This window comes from Drosophila santomea, chromosome 3L (genome assembly GCF_016746245.2).
Source record: "Drosophila santomea strain STO CAGO 1482 chromosome 3L, Prin_Dsan_1.1, whole genome shotgun sequence".
Lineage (NCBI taxonomy): Eukaryota > Metazoa > Arthropoda > Insecta > Diptera > Drosophilidae > Drosophila > Drosophila santomea.
The window spans coordinates 23,549,193-23,565,388 of record NC_053018.2 but is presented as its reverse complement, the minus strand read 5'-3'; the positions used below and the strand labels follow the sequence as shown (position 1 = coordinate 23,565,388).

Below are 16,196 nucleotides of genomic sequence, written 5' to 3'. Positions count from 1 at the left end.
TGTAACCAAGGTTTCATCCCGGCTGAGACTGTCAGAAGCCCTATCTCATACCCCGATATTGTACGGCCCAAAGGTCCCCAATTTAGATCAGCTGAGTCTCACCAACCCAACAGAGACCTATATTCAACACAAGACTTGGGTCTTAGAAAAAAATTTCTGGCCCTGGAAAGCGCCATCCGGGATATAAACTCGAGAATGAACAAAATGTTCAAACTAATATAGGAAACTGTAGAATCCAACAAGGCTTTTAGAGAACTTGTTCAGATCCTTATTTCACGGACATCAAACCAACTCAACCAATAATAAAAATCGGATTGTGGAATGCACGTGGACTAGCTAGGAACGCTGAGGAACTTAGGCTTTTCCTAAGCATGCAAGATATCGACATCATGCTTGCCACTGAAACTCACGTGCGAGAAGGACAGCGAACATTTTTACCTGGTTGCTCCACCCACCACGCCGTCCACCCCAGTGGAAAAAGCAGAGGCGGTGCCACTGTCATAGTACGATCCTCCTTGCAACATTGTCCCCAACCTCCAATCTCAACCAACGGCAGGTAGCGAGTGTGCAGCTACAGACTTCAAAGGGAAAGGTTACATTAGCTTCGGTGTATCTCCCACCCAATGAGCGTTTAATAAAAGCGCATATTGAAACCCTCTTTGTAACGCTAGGTGAAAAATTTATAGCAGGTGGAGACTACAATGCGAAACACGATTGGTGGGGAAACTCAAGAGCCTGTGCAAGAGGGAAAATCATTCAGGAAGTAGTCGCGAACGGCCACTACCAAATTTTGGCAACAGGAGAGCCAACATTTTTCTCCTCCAACACACAGATAGCTCCATCTGCGATAGATTTTTTTGTAACCAAAGGCTACTCTACGAACAGATTCAACATCCGAACCTTGCACGATCTGACTTCAGACCACACCCCTCTCCTGGCTGATCTATATGCTTCTCCGCTGAAAAGCCTGAACGCTGCCGTTTCCTAGCTCCTGGTACTAAGGTAGAAGCTTTCAAGGATCACCTGTCTGAACTAATAGACTTAAACATGGAAATTCAAGGGACAGAAGGTATCGACAACGCCATTAACTTATTTATGGATAACCTGAAAGAAGCAGCAGCACATGCGGCACCGAGTACTCCACGCAATGGCCAAGCCTTTATCCAGCCGCCCCTGCCTTCTGTAATAGTTGACCTCCTACGCCTTAAACGAAAAGTCAGAAAGGAATTTGCCAGAACAGGAGATGCTCGTATCCAACAGATCTACAGAAGGCTTTCGAATCGGCTTCATAAAGTGCTAACCCACAGAAAACAGCACCAGGTACCGACTCCTCCTCAAAATTCTCTCTGTGGAAATTCACGAAAAGGTTTAAGTCTCAGGCTTCTCAAAAATCCGCTATAAGGAGCCCCTCTGGTGGCTGGTGCCGCACAACACAGGACAAAGCAGAAGTGTTTGCAAGCAACTTGGAACAAAGATTTAGACCGCTCGCATTTGCCGATGCGAATCACTGTCGTCTGGTTGCGCAGTCTCTCGAAACGCCATTTCAAATGGCACTGCCCGCAGATCCTGTCACCCTCGACGAACTGAAACCACTTGTTTCCATGCTGAAGCCAAAAAAAGCCCCGGGACATGACCTTCTTGACAAGAGGACGATTAAAATCCTACCAGATCAAGCTCTTCGGTTTCTGGTACTAATTTTTAACCGAGTTTTACTTGAGGGCTATTTCCCAAAAGTCTAGAAGCCTGCAAATATAATCCTGATACTGAAACCATGGAAAGATCCGACAGAGGTAGACTCTAATAGGCCGATCAGCCTCCTCCCCTCGCTTGATAAAATTATGGAAAGGGTTATTCTGAACAGAATGCGAGACATTGAGGCTGTATTATTGGCGATACCTGACTTCCAATTTGGATTCCGGACTCAGGATGGTACCCCCGAGCAACTCCATAGAGTTGTTAATTTTGCGCTAGAAGCCCTAGAAAAGAAAGAGTATGCAGTAGCAGCTTTCCTGGACATTCAACAAGCCTTTGATAGAGTGTGGCATCCTGGACTCCTACATAAAGCTAAACAAATACTAACACCTCAGCTATACCAGCTTATAATGAGTTTTTTGCTAGGACGAACCTTTTGTGTGACGACCGATAGATGTACCTCTACCGTTAAAGCCATCGAAGCGGGAGTGCCTCAAGGAAGTGTGCTAGGCCCAACTTTATATTCTATCTTCTCCTCGGATATGCCCACCCATACAGCAGTCACTGTACTAGATCGCAAAGATGTGCTGATTGCGACATATGCTGATGACACTGCAGTTCTGGCAAAAAGTAAAAGCATTACCGAGGCCTCGGATGCACTGCAAGAGTACCTGGATGCATTTCAGAATTGGGCTGAGATGTGGAACGTCTGCATCAACGCTGACAAATGTGCAAATGTTACTTTTACCAACAGAACAAAAAGCTGCAGCGGCGTCTCACTTAAAGGAAGAGTGCTTGACCACAAATCATTCTACAAATACCTCGGAGTGATCTTGGATAGGAAATTACTATTTGGAAGGCATATTACGGCGATACAGCACGCTTTTAAGACCAAGGTCTCCAAAATGTCGTGGCTAATTGCTGCCCGCAACAAACTTTCCTTCGCCAACAAGGTCAGAATTTACAAGAGCATATTAGCTCCTGGCCTATTCTATGCCATGCAGGTGTACGGGATCGCTGTTAAATCGCACCTTAATAAAATTCGGGTCCTCCAGGCAAAAACGCTCAGGAAGATCACGGGCGCTCCTTGGTACATGAGGACCAGAGATATCGAACGAGATCTGAAGGTGCCAAAAATCGGAGACAGGATCCAGGAGCTAGCGAGGAAATATGACAATAGGCTAGAAGCTCATCCAAATAGCCTAGCGAGGCGACTAAGCATCGCAGCCCAAAGTCGGACAAGAAGAAGACTAAAACGCCACCACCCTCAAGACCTCAAGACTTAAAGTTCTACATGTAAATCCTCTCAATTCTATTTTATTCGTTATAATCATCCATTTACTTTAAAAATTACCCAATCTCTGTAATCTATGTAAACAACTTAGATATTAAGTAAAATTTGTTTAATGTATTTCCGATTAGATTAAGTTACCCAATAAGGGTAATAGTACGCTAGTCCAATAAACAATTTCGTTGAAAGTTAAAAAAAAAATAAACGGGTATTGTAGATTCGTCGATAAGTATGTAACAGGTAGAATTATGTAGAAAGTATTACAAGACAAGAATAAATACACCGTGTGTGAGTAAAGGGGAAGGGAATATTTTCTAAACCTATAGCCTGTATATCTATATAGGCTGACGATATCTGTACTGTACATTGACAAGCGTGCATTGCTTCTAGAGGATAGATAAGGACTTCATATTTTCTACACCCTTCCTTAATGCATGCACGCTTAGAAATATTAAAACAAATTCATAACTGACAGTTTTTGGCGTTTTGTGGGCGTTATAGTGGGCGTGGTAAAAAGATTTTCTGCAAATCGATAGAAATTTACAACACCAATACAAAAATTAAAAAATATTAAAACATTTTTCAAAAGTGTGGGCGTGGCAGTTTTGTGCGGTTTGTGGGCGTTAGAGTGGGCGTGACAGCATGATTCGACAAACTTGCGCTGCGTCTATGTCCCGGGAGTCTGTATGCTTAACCTCAACTTTCTAGCTTTTGTAGTTCCTGAGATTTCAACGTTCATACGGACAGACAGACGGACAGACGGACGGACAGCCGGACATGGCCAAATCGACTTGGCTATTGATCCTGATCAAAAATATATATACTTTATATGGTCGGAAACGCTTCCTTCTGCCTGTTACATACTTTTCAACGAATCTAGTATACCCTTTTCTCTACGAGTAACGGGTATAACAATTGAGATCTGGACCATAGTGCCTTGGTGTTTTTTCCATTATACGCAATTCGTTTGCGGCCAGCCCTTCACAAGCCCTAACAAATGCTTTTTTTTGCAGCGTGGCAGTTTTTGGCGGTTTGTGGGTGTAAGAGTACGCGTGGCAAAAAGTTGTTTGGCAGGTCGATAGAAATTTACAAGACATAATGAAAAGAACCAACTTCAACACATTTATTTAAACTGAGCGCGGCAGCTGTGGGCGGTTTGTGGGCGTTAAAGTGTGCGTGGCAATCAAATTTTTGGGCATACCGATAGAAATTTGTGTGAGTTATACGTATGTAAAGTTTTTGGCAAATCGATAGAAATTTACAAGACTAATACAAAAATGAAAAAATACCAAAACATTTTTCAAAAGTGTGGGCGTAGCAGCTTTGGGCGGTTTGTGGGCGTTAGAGTGGGCGTGGCAAAAAGTTGTTTGGCAAATCGATAGAAATTTACAAGACCAATACAAAAATGAAAAAATATCAAAACATTTTTCAAGTTTTTCGCGGTTTGTGGGCGTTAGAGTGGGCGTGGCAACATGAATCGACAAACTTGCGTCTATGTCTCTGGAGTCTGTATGCTTAATCTCAACTTTCTAGCATTTGTAGTTCCTGAGATCACAGCGTTCATACGGACACTGAGATCACAGCGTTCATACGGACGGACAGACAGACGGACATGGTCATATCGACTCGGCTATTGGTACTGATCAAGAATATATATACTTTATATGGTCGGAAACGCTTCCTTCTGCCTGTTACATACTTTTCAACGAATCTAGTATACCCTTTTACTCTACGAGTAACGGGTATAACTACTCACTAAAGGAAGACTTTCTAAAATTGTATTTGATTTTATCTAATTGAGAACTTTTTATTTCCGAGGATGAGGTCTTTTAAAAACTACGATGGATGTTATTAACGCAGCTAAAAAAATTTCTGAAGCTGGTACTAAGCTGGATAAACTAACCAGGGAAATAGCAGAGCAATGCCCAGAAAGCAGTACAAAAAAGGACCTGTTGGCGTATTTGCAACGCATTGCCCTATATTGTCATCAAATTCAAATAACTTCAAAAGTAAAAGCAGATGTTCAAAATATAAGCGGTGAACTTATTGTTTCCGGGGTCAGTATCATATTAAAGTTTATGAAAACTGACATTTTAAGATTTTTTTTTGTAGCTGGATAGTGCTACATCGTTAATTCAAGCGGCTAAAAATTTAATGAACGCCGTTGTATTACCGGTAAAGTACTCATATGTGGCATCAACAAAATATACAAGGCAAGAAACTGTGTCTGTAAGTTTCTTCGTTAATAAAAAAATCGACGGCATTAAACTATTTACATTTTTTTATAGTCCCCAATTGTAGTATGGAAAATGAAAGCACCAGAAAAAAAACCTTTGGTCAGGCCGGAAAAACCAGAAGAAGTACGAGCCAAAGTTCGCAAGTTCCAAAGTCCTGCTGACGCTGTTTAAAAATTGATTTTCTATCAATATCTATTAATTACCATAAACAAAGTAGTATTAAAATCATTGCGCTTATCTATGGTTAAGAGGGCTGCTACATATAATTCTGGCCTTATAATGAAAATACGAATATTTATTGTTTTATTGTTTTATTGTTTTTCAAAACATTCTCCATCAAGATTTATACGATTTTGTATGCGCTCAAACCAATTTTCGAAACACTTTTTCCACTCCGATTGAGACACCTCCACAACATGGTTTTTGAATGCTTCAACAGCATCTTCTGGCGAGGAAAATTGTTGACCACACATTATGTTCTTAATCTGTAGGAATAAAAAAAGTCATTGAGTGCTAAGTCAGGGTTGTGCGGCGGATGACCCATCAATTCGACGTTTTGGCCGGTCAAAAAGGCGCTGGTTTGAGCCGATGTGTAAGAGCTCGCATTGTTATGATGCACAATGATTCGTCTTCTCATGGTCGTTTTTCCCATTTCTCCGAAGACTTCAGGCAAACAAATGGTGTTTGCTCAAGCGGAACATTATCACACATGACCAGTGTTGCCAAAAGTTTGCTTCGAAGTGCTTCTTCCACGAACAACTTTCGTTGGATTTGGCTCGTCTTGGAAGACCCACACGGTCGATTGCTCTTTTGTTTCGGGCTCATACGGATAGATCAATGATTCGTCACCTGTGACGATCTTATAAAGGTCATTTAAAGCACCGCGAGGGGTAACGACATATGTCCTCGCGACATATCTCATCCGAAATTAAAACGACATACCTCCTAGCGGTGATATGTCGTTTTCAAAACGACATATCTCCTCCCGAAGTTTTTTGAGTTCATATCTCCGCTAGGAGGTATGTCGTTTTAATTTCGGATGAGATATGTCGTTTTGAAAACGACATATCTCCGCTAGGAGGTATGTCGTTTTAATTTCGGATGAGATATGTCGCTTTGAAAACGACATATCTCCTCCGATCTCAAAAAACTTCGGGAGGAGATATGTCGTTTTGAAAACGACACAACTCATCCAGCTTATTATCGGCGGAGATGTGTCGTTTTTGGAGATACATCATCTTAAAAACGACACAGCAGAAAAATTTCAGATAGATTGCGGATGAATAAAACGAATTGCTATTACATTGTTTAAATTTATTTAGTTATATATATATACATTTTTTATAGCCTCTTCGACTTCCTGTTGGCAGGTCGGGCATTTGGGATTAGTTTCAATTCCATTTTGTTCGTGGTTATCGACAAGTTGGTCCCAGCATGTACTACATATGTTGACATGGTTACAGGGGCGAAGCATTACAGATTTCGGATTCATAAGGCATACATTACAAGGATTTTGTTGTATAAATAACGAATCCGAGAGTTGGCTTAAATTTGATGAACTTGATGACGATGATGTGGAAGAGTTTAGGTCGGAACACATTCCAGAAAAAAGATCTTGTTTTGAAAATGTTTCATTTAGACCGACAGTCCGTGCCAAGAACACCTGAATATCGATTTCGCCTTTCTCGAACATCTCCATACAGTTCATAATTTTTTTAGCACGGTCCTTCATAATAAAAAATTAATGTTATAATATTTTTGTTTAATATTTAATTTATTTCTATATTTACTTACTCGAAGCTGCTTTGGTTGCGTCTGATTGCCTATACCACCGTTTTGAAAAAGCAGAGCGAACTCCCGACTTTTTTCATATTCGGCGTCTATGATGCATTCAACAAATTTAAAAAAGTGCCCTTTTGCTCGTATTTTGTTGCCCAAATTCAAATTGTATGCTTCAACAGAGCTTGTGGTCCGCGTCGAACGTTTAAAAACTGAAATATTTTTAGGTCCTTCCTACAAAAAAAATAAACAAATAATAAATGATGAAAATATATCGAAAAATTAATACAGCAATAATTTTATTGTATTTTAAAATACCTTTATAAGCCACTGTTTTTTATAATATTTTAAAAAGGGCGAAAAGTTCTCCTTGCTTAGAGCAGCTGCTTGTATTTCGAGAAGATTAAATGCTTCGACAATTTTGGTAGCCGGTAATAGCGGCAAGTACAAGAATTTCATAAATAGAAGATAAGCCGGTTTATTGCATTTAAGCATTTTTTCTAGACCATATGTTTTTCTTGCTTTTCTCTTGCATGCTTGAGTAAAATGGAACCAGCAAGAATAAAAATTCATGGAAGGATGCAAGTTTTTTAAGGCGTTCCGCATTGCTGTTTCGTAGTCGGAAATAAATGATGCCCCTTTTAAGCAACAAATATTTGAGTCTACATAGGTGAATAAATGCTGATAACAGAGCTCCGTTTTGCGCGTCATTAAGACAAATAAGAATGGGGTGATCTACATAATAATAAAAACAAATTAATTTTGACATTAAATTAAACTGAAGTAAAACACATACCTTCTGCATATGCTTTATGTAAATAATAAGTAGTTGCTTAAAATCTCCAAACGGGCATACTTTGAATGTAGCATCAATTAAAAAATGCCGACTCTGCTCCTCAATATTTGCTTGCATCAAAGTAATGACCTTGTCCGACGAAAATATGCAATATGCAAATGATCCAGACGTGTAAAGTTTTTTAAAAAAAACATTCGGAGAACTTCCCTTGGTCATCCCAAAACGACTCATGATGTTTTCATCTTTAAATGCTTCAAGTACGTCCACTGCGGAAGTTGGAGATTTGGGTAGAAAGGGTTGCCTCTTTCTTTGCAGAGTGCGTTTGACAGTGTCGTAATTGACTTCGATCTCCGCTTGTCCTTCCGTTTTTCTAATTAGAGAACAAAAAAGGATTTGTATTATGAATGGACTTGTGTATTTCTGTATTGTGTACTTTTCAAGAGTATTTACACACTCAACATAAAAAAATATATATCACAAAAATACCCTCTTGTTCGAAGAACCGTTAAGGCTGTACATGATAACCCAGCAAACAAAGAGCGGACATAATGCGGATGGATCCGAAAAATGTCCAATAAAGATATTAAAAACGGACGTAGAATCGGAGTTTCCGCCTAATTATCGAAACCTGACCCGAAAACGGGCGCTACCGATCGTCGGCGGAGACTGGTGGCGGTGGCCCGCTTGTGCCCACTCCCTCGGTGGAACAGTGTGCCCACATCTGCTTGGCTCTGGCGCGCGCGCGCGTATTGTTTAAAATTGAAGTTTCGGGTTCCGAAAATGATAGCTTTTGCTGCCACAAAACCCCTGTCAGATGATTAACTTAAGTATCGTTCGCGGATCTGAAATCGGACGTTTTGTCCGCCTGAAGTCCGCAAAACTATCGTTTTTAATATCATAAACGGAATTTTTGTCTGCTGAAATAACATCCAAAAGTTGACGTGTATGTACATATGTATGTATTAGAGGTGGCCCGTGCACGAAACCTAGTTCCAAGAAAAAGACCGAGGCCTGTACGCCGCGCCCACCTCTAGTATGTATGTATTTACGGAAGCGCTAAAGGCTCATGTACATAGAGCGCTAACGGTTCTTAGAACAACACAAAGAATTTACTTACTCAGCCAAAACATCATTAAAAACTTTTTTGGTGTCATTATTGGAGCTACTTTGACACTTTTTTTTAACTTCAGACAGCACTTCAATTTTCTGCATTTCCTGGCCCTGCGGACCATGAAAATGCTGCACTTGCTCCGTCTTCGAATAAACGCGAGTCTTATCCGCACTTAGATAAACCCGATCTTTGCAGTCTTTTATACGACACACGTACGCGATGTCACCTTCTTTTAATTGTCTATTTTTAACATAGATCTGATTTTCATCTGGCGTATACAATAATGTGGAGCACCCGGCTCGGCTTCCCTCCTTAAATTCAAATTTAATATCCATTTTGTTATTTTTTCTTTAAAAAGCGACTGAACACTGTGCCAAACCGAAATCAAATGGCTGTAGTCGCAAAGTAAAGAAGATCAGTGGCGCTAAGTCATACTGACGTTTACACAGAAAAAAATATTTGTATACAACTTCAAGTATTTATTAAGAATAATCTTATTTTTAAACCCACAACAGAATGCAACTAAAAACTATTTAAAGAATATACATACTGACCAAACAAGAATTTGTATAAAATAGTAATATATAATAACATACTTAAATGTAAAATTAAAAAAAAAATTTTAACGTGTATTTATGCGCATTTATACATGTACGTACTTAGAAAAGCGCACTTTTGGCGCGTGTCTTTCTTTGCAAATGATCATATATGTACATATGTACATTGTATGTACATATGTACATACATATATATACCATATATACTAAAATATCATATACATAATATATATCACCGCTAGGAGATATGTCATTTTGAGTTCGGAGGAGATATGTCGTTTTGAAAGCGTCATATCTCCTCCCGAAGTTTTTTTAAGCTCGGAGGAGATATGTCGTTTTGAAAGCGTCATATCTCCTCCCGAAATTTTTTTGAGCTCGGAGGAGATATGTCGTTTTGAGTTCGGAGGAGATATGTCGTTTTGAAAGCGTCACATCTTCGCGCGGAGCTATGACGTTTTTAATTCGGAAAGCGTCATATATCCTCTCGGAGAGGAGAGGAGATATGACGCTTTCAAAACGACATATCTCCTCCGAAATAAAAGCGACATAGCTCCTACACGAAAATGTACTGGGAGGAGATATGTCGCGAGGACATATGTCGCTATGCCCACCGCGATCGTATTTTTTCAGCATTTCTTTACACCAATCCACACGAGCCTTTCTTTGAGCGATTGTTAGATTGTGCGGGATCCAACGAGAACAAACCTTTTTTACGGCCATACAAAGATTTTAGTTCATCGATACACTCTTGTCGTGATAATCCACGTCGAAGGTTGTGAAAAATGATCGCACGAAAATGTTCACGAGTTCATTTCAATTTTGGCCGAAATGAATTTTTTAATTCCCTGTAAATAAAAAAATTTACAATTAAATAACAAAACGTTCTGAGTGATGTTATCCTACAAAATGTCAAACTTTTCAATGGAAATGTCAGATTGCACCTGGCAACCCTTAGTATTGTCTAGGCCAGAAATATATAGCAGCCCTCGTATTTAAATGCTGCAATCTATTCAATAACATTCTTATATTACAATAATTGACCCTATAAAATATAATAAAAAATACCTAAATAAAAACCTTTTCTGATCATCTGTTATTTCTTGACCTCGTGTAGTTTAACAAATAGAGAAGATAATTTAAAGAAGTTTAATTTATAAACATACTGGACTTTTGACATATTTGAAAATTTTAAATTGTCTAGTTATACCTAGTAAACGGGTATTGTAGATTCGTTGATAAGTATGTAAGTATGTTAGTAAGTATGTTATGTAGAAAGTATTACAAGACAAGAATAAATACACCGTGTGTGAGTAAAGGGGAAGGGAATATTTTCTAAACCTATAGCCTGTATATCTATATAGGCTGACGATATCTGTACTGTACATTGACAAGCGTGCATTGCTTCTAGAGGATAGATAAGGATTTCATATTTTCTACACCCTTCCTTAATGCATGCACGCTTACAAATATTAAAACAAATTCATAACTGACATTGTTTAGAAAACTAAAATAAAATTGAAAAAATGTAAAAACATTTTTCAAAAGTGTGTGCGCAGCAGTTTTGTGCGTTCCGGTTTGTGAGCGTTACAGTAGGCATGGCAACATTGGTCAACTCTGGTAATCTCAACCTTCGAGCTTTTATAGTTCCTGTGATCTCGACCTTCATACGTTCAAAAGTGCACACTATTAGTCTACAATCACGCAAAAAAGTTTTTAGTTAAGTAACGCCAAACTGCTGGGAGATAGATCATCTTGGGGTCGACCAAGGTTCTCGGCGATCAACTTCCTTTACCTTCGTAAATACGTCACTTCCCAATCCTTGTCTTTAGCACTCTTGAACTGTTCGAAACCCGCACTAGAAATACTGCCAAAGACTGTTCTGTTAAAAAACTTTTTCCGAACTATAAGGTTTGTCCTGCTGGCTAGAAACCGCTGCAGCCTATGCAAACCATGTTTTCCTTGTTTTGGAGTTAATCTGGCTACCCTTCCTTGGACCCTTGTCCAGAGCAACTGCATCAGATCCGACCACCTTTAGATGACAAACACAATGGTTCCTATCCTTTCATGCTGCCATGGGAGTCATGACCTCTACTGCGCTGGTAGAAGATCTTTTTCCCAAATAAACCGATATGTTTACTGCTTCTCCCCAAAACGCATTTCCTATTCCCACGTGGACTCAAAGCACCTAGACATCTTCATCAGCTCCACCGATTAGACCCATCCGCAACTCCGTTTTGGTATTTTTAGCGGCCGCGAAATCCCGTGATACTTAAGACATTCGACGAACAGCTTACTGACAAATTCTTCTCCGTCATCACTCTGTAGATGTTTGAGCCTGTTTGCTCAACCAGCCTCTTAAAATCGATTAGCTTCGACAGCACTTCGTTCGTTCCACTCAGAAAGTATACAAAAACTCTCCTGGACTGGACAGCAGCTAATATTTGTTGGTACATAAATACAATTCCATTTAATACAATCCTTTCATCACAAAGAAATTTAAGTGACCGAATCTACAGTTGTCATCGCCAAACACTTACTAAGCCGGATATCAAACAAGTGCAGGTTTCCAACCATAATGGCTCTCACGATGAATTCTCCATCTTGTGTTTCATATATCACAAATTACTTTGCATCTGTTCTGCAAAGCGCTGTTTACTGACATAAAGATTCTTGTCGGGTTAGGTACAAACCGAACATTTTTGAAAGCTGTTCACAAAGCTGTTTATATCTTGACGTCCTTTCAAAATCAAGAAATGCATCATTGGCCATCCCGATGTGTTGTTTGTTTTCCCCATTTTTTTTCAAAAGCTCCACTTTACAAATCATGAGTCGTTGTGATGTCTAATCACCACATAGATCACTTTTAGCAGGCTCCTTTGACGCGTTTTTTTAAACATATTCTTGCCATATTTTTGGCATCACTCGAATACTGTGATGGTATGCGTCTTCTTACCATAATTGAAACGTACAATGTCTATTAGTTTCCTGACTTTGCTCTATCAGTTCTTTCTACCCATTCCTTAGCTCTCGCTTTTTTCCTTTAACAATAGGGTGAGAACATCGAAAGAAGACAACTGCTCTCGTGGTTCTAACCTGTCCTGGAAGGCTTGACAGCAATACTACGGTTCGAAGCTCCTCGTTTAGCTTTTTTCCGGTTCCAGACAAGTAATCCATTTCCACGAACTCACTAGTATAGGTCAACATACTTTGACCCTTTACAACTTCACCTTTCGTACAAGTCCGCTGGATTGATGAACCTGCCTTTGAGCCTGCTGACTCTCCAAACTCTCTTTTCAGCAAGTCCGGAGTCTCCATCCTCCCTCTCTCCACTTCCCGAGTCTCCAAACTCTCTTCCTCTAGAGTCTCCAAACTCTCTTTCTCCATCCCAGAGTCTCCAAACTCTCTTTCTCCGGGCTTCGCACTGCCGTTACTACGCTTTGCCTAGTTGCGTAACTGGCAACGGCAGGCCCTCCTTATGCGATCACTATTCGCATTTGTGCGGAGTTTTAACTACTCACAAACCTCTATTTACTCCGTAGGCTTGGGCGTGCACTGCAGTGGATTAATTATTTATGTAAGCGAACTGAGATGACTTTACACTCACTCAGCCAATTCCATTGAAATAAGAAAAATTTATTACTACGTCATCCGTTCTTATAATAGTGTCGATAGAAGTTATGAGTTATGATAATATGGACAAATCGGCAGACAACGACCATCCAAACCTTGACCACTAAGCACCAAAAATGGGATCTATGTCGCATCATGAATTTCGGCGGAACTAGTATGGATGTGGAAGTGACGCCAGCACGTGGTTAGCAGCCCAATCATAATGATATTGTACCGAAATTCAACTCTGACGCTGCATGCGTAGAGGGAGCAAAGTGGTGTGCAAATAGCGATATAATTTTGTTGGAGCACCACATTCAGGGAAGTAAATTGATCACGGCCACTGTAACTGAGAAACTGCATGGAGGGAAGCGCATCCCAGTGGCTTACACAGTGGTGCGAGTTGGTAAGAGTTCCAGGAATTATTTTCTTGGGCGCTTCGAAACCGAAGAGACGTCGGCCGCCATGTTTTTGAGTTAACTAGACAGCCTCCCGACTGGGTTGAACATTACGCTGTGTATTGTAACGAACACAACTGTAAATCTACGCTCGTTACTCTTCTGTGTCTAACTAACTTGCCGACTAGGTTTAAAGCTGGGGTCGGTTTGGAGAGTCTTGGATCGCAGTCGTCACACAGTCGTACCATTACCAATACGTAGACAAATAAAAACAAACAAATATAAGGAGCGGAAAAGGAAGTTTTAGTTGTAGTTAGGAAATGAAGGTAGCTCAGAAAGCAGTTGTAGCATTAGATGGTGGTTTCTTCCGGTCTATACACGCCCTCCTAGAAAAATGTTTAATTCCGTCTTGCTTTCGCCATTTGTGAACACCGTTCCTTCCTCAGGGGACCTTAAAATAAATCAACAGTGATCTACATCATTTTTGTGATTTAATTTGAAAATCTCTGTTAACATTTCGATACGTGTTTCCTATTTTTTTTTGTTTCATTATATATTCTTCATTAAAATTCCGATTTAAATTCAAGCTACATGTATCTATTCCCCTACAATCTAACTCCCAATATCATCCTATTATCTCTGAATAATTACTGCACTGCTCTTATTTCGAACTTCAAACTACAAATCTTGAACTTATTTCTTATTCGGACGAGAGCTTCTTGGGGCAACATAAACAATAAGGCTTAGAGCGAGCGGCAATGCCGTACTTACTGAGATTCTTACTTAGTCTAAAGGCTTGAAGACTTAATCCGAGGTGATCTTAAATTATGCATGGAAAAATACACTATAAACCTAGTCATCCTACACATTCAATTTCAGACAAGACATAGGTAGATTACACGTTAATGTCATAAGTTACTTATACTTATTCTAACTCTAATCCGAAGGAGATAGAATAAATTAAAAGGCATGACTTGGTTAGGCTGCCTTAGGAAGCGTGCGTGACTGGTTCCCGGTATGGCGGCCTGTGTCTGAAGGTAATTTCAATTACAAGGCTGATACCCAAAACCATGTGGTATCCTGTGATACCACAGGATCCATACACCAAAATAACTTGAAACTAAGTATCACCAGACTCTAGCTAAATCGGGGCTCCTGCTGAGGCGGAAGCCGCAATCACGATTTCCAAGTGATATTGACTTACACGCGGCCTATAGATATTTCGCTAGGCACTGATGTACGGGTGCATTCCTAAATATCCATGGTGTAGAAAGGTGCCAAGCTCTCTCCCGTTTAGGTCCTCCAGTAAGTACAATAAATTTCCTATTTCTTTTTTATACCCGTTACTCGAAGAGTAAATAGGTCTACTTGATTTGTTGAAGAGTATGTAACAGGCAGAAGGAAGCGTTTCCGACCATATAAAGAATATATATTCTTGATCAGGATCAATAGCCGAGTCGATCTGGCCATGTCCGTCTCTCCGTATGAACGTCGAATGTTTTGATATTTATACCCGTTACTCGTAGAGTAAAAGGGTATACTAGATTCGTTGAAAAGTATGTAACAGGCAGAAGAAAGGGTTTCCGACCATATAAAGTATATATATTCTTGATCAGGACCAATAGCCGAGTCGATATGACCATGTCCGTCTGTCTGTCCGTCCGTATGAACGCTGTGATCTCAGGAACTACAAAAGCTAGAAAGTTGAGATTAAGCATACTCCAGAGACATAGACGCAGCGCAAGTTTGTCGATTCATGTTGCCACGCCCACTCTAACGCCCACAAACCGCCCAAAACTGCCACGCCCACACTTTTGAAAAATGTTTTGATATTTTTTCATTTTTGGATTGGTCTTGTAAAATTCATCGATTTGCCTAAAAACTTTTTGCCACGCCCACTCTAACGCCCACAAACCGCCCAAAGCTGCTACTCCCACACTTTTGAAAAATATGTTGATATTTTTTCATTTTTGTATTAGTCTTGTAAATTTCTATCGATTTGCCAAAAAACTTTCTGCCACGCCCACTCTAACGCCCAAAAACCGCCGAAAACTGTCAGTGTTAAAGACTCTCCTCCCTTCCACTAGCTGAGTAACGGGTATCAGATAGTCGGGGAACTCGACTATAGCGTTCTCTCTTGTTTTCTATTAGACTTGTAAATTTCTATCTATTTTCAGAATAGCTTTTCGCCCACTCTAACGCCCACAATCCACCCAAAACTGTCACGCCCACACTTTTGATTTTAATTTAATTTAATTTTTTTTAATTTAATTTTATTATTTTTCTCCCAATTTCTACCGAAATTTCAGGAAATGTTTAAATTTCTCGTTTGCTCTCTAACTAGCTGCGTAACGGGTATTTGATAATCGGGTATTTCCTGTAGCAATTTAAGCTTATTTAAAGTATAACATTTTAAGAAAACTAAGAAGTAGGAGCAATAGCAACATAGGCCCTTCACTCGTTTTGGCCGGTCAAAAAGGCGCTGGTTTGAGCCGATGTGTAAGAGCTCGCATTGTTATGGTGCACAATGATTCGTCTTCTCATGGTCGTTTTTCCCATTTCTCCGAAGACTTCAGGCAAACAAATGGTGTTTGCTCAAGCGGAACAGTGAACATGACCAGTTTTGCCAAAAAAACAGGAGATCATTTGCTTCGAAGTGCTTCTTCCACGAACAACTTTCGTTGGATTTGGCTCGTCTTGAAAGACCCACACGGTCAATTGCTCTT

At 39.9% G+C, this 16,196-nt stretch overlaps 2 protein-coding genes across 3 annotated transcripts; one reads left to right on the top strand and one right to left on the bottom strand.

Annotated features, from left to right (window-relative positions):
- Nucleotides 1–4,786: 4,786 nt before the first annotated feature.
- On the top strand, nucleotides 4,787–5,486 carry LOC120448670 (catenin alpha-like). Its single transcript, XM_039630808.2, has 3 exons — nucleotides 4,787–5,040; nucleotides 5,096–5,212; nucleotides 5,272–5,486. Exons 1-3 carry the CDS (start codon nucleotides 4,825–4,827, stop codon nucleotides 5,389–5,391), a joined length of 453 nt encoding a protein of 150 aa, XP_039486742.1. The 5' UTR covers nucleotides 4,787–4,824; the 3' UTR covers nucleotides 5,392–5,486.
- An 825-nt stretch (nucleotides 5,487–6,311) lies between these two features.
- LOC120448669 lies at nucleotides 6,312–9,373 on the bottom strand. 2 transcript variants are annotated; one of them, XM_039630806.2, is made up of 5 exons: nucleotides 7,796–9,356; nucleotides 7,318–7,734; nucleotides 7,015–7,233; nucleotides 6,722–6,946; nucleotides 6,312–6,659 (listed from the first exon to the last, which is right to left on the bottom strand). In XM_039630806.2, exons 1-5 carry the CDS (start codon nucleotides 8,024–8,026, stop codon nucleotides 6,633–6,635), a joined length of 1,119 nt encoding a protein of 372 aa, XP_039486740.1. In that variant the 5' UTR covers nucleotides 8,027–9,356; the 3' UTR covers nucleotides 6,312–6,632. The 2 variants fall into 2 exon arrangements, with proteins under 2 accessions (XP_039486740.1, XP_039486739.1); XM_039630805.2 differs by having other exon boundaries at nucleotides 6,312–6,946; nucleotides 7,796–9,373.
- Nucleotides 9,374–16,196: the final 6,823 nt, after the last annotated feature.

Bases quoted from the DNA above. Each gene is read 5' to 3' on its own strand.
- LOC120448669 (XM_039630805.2), bottom strand. From the start codon at position 8,026: ATGAGTCGTTTTGGGATGACCAAGGGAAGTTCTCCGAATGTTTTTTTT. The intron at 7,735-7,795 runs GTATGTGTTTTA...ATTATTATGTAG, and splicing joins ACATAAAGCATATGCAGAAG to ATCACCCCATTCTTATTTGT. The intron at 7,234-7,317 runs GTATTTTAAAAT...TTTTTTTTGTAG, and splicing joins AAAAACAGTGGCTTATAAAG to GAAGGACCTAAAAATATTTC.
- LOC120448670 (XM_039630808.2), top strand. From the start codon at position 4,825: ATGGATGTTATTAACGCAGCTAAAAAAATTTCTGAAGCTGGTACTAAG. The intron at 5,041-5,095 runs GTCAGTATCATA...TTTTTTTTGTAG, and splicing joins GTGAACTTATTGTTTCCGGG to CTGGATAGTGCTACATCGTT. The intron at 5,213-5,271 runs GTAAGTTTCTTC...ATTTTTTTATAG, and splicing joins CAAGGCAAGAAACTGTGTCT to TCCCCAATTGTAGTATGGAA.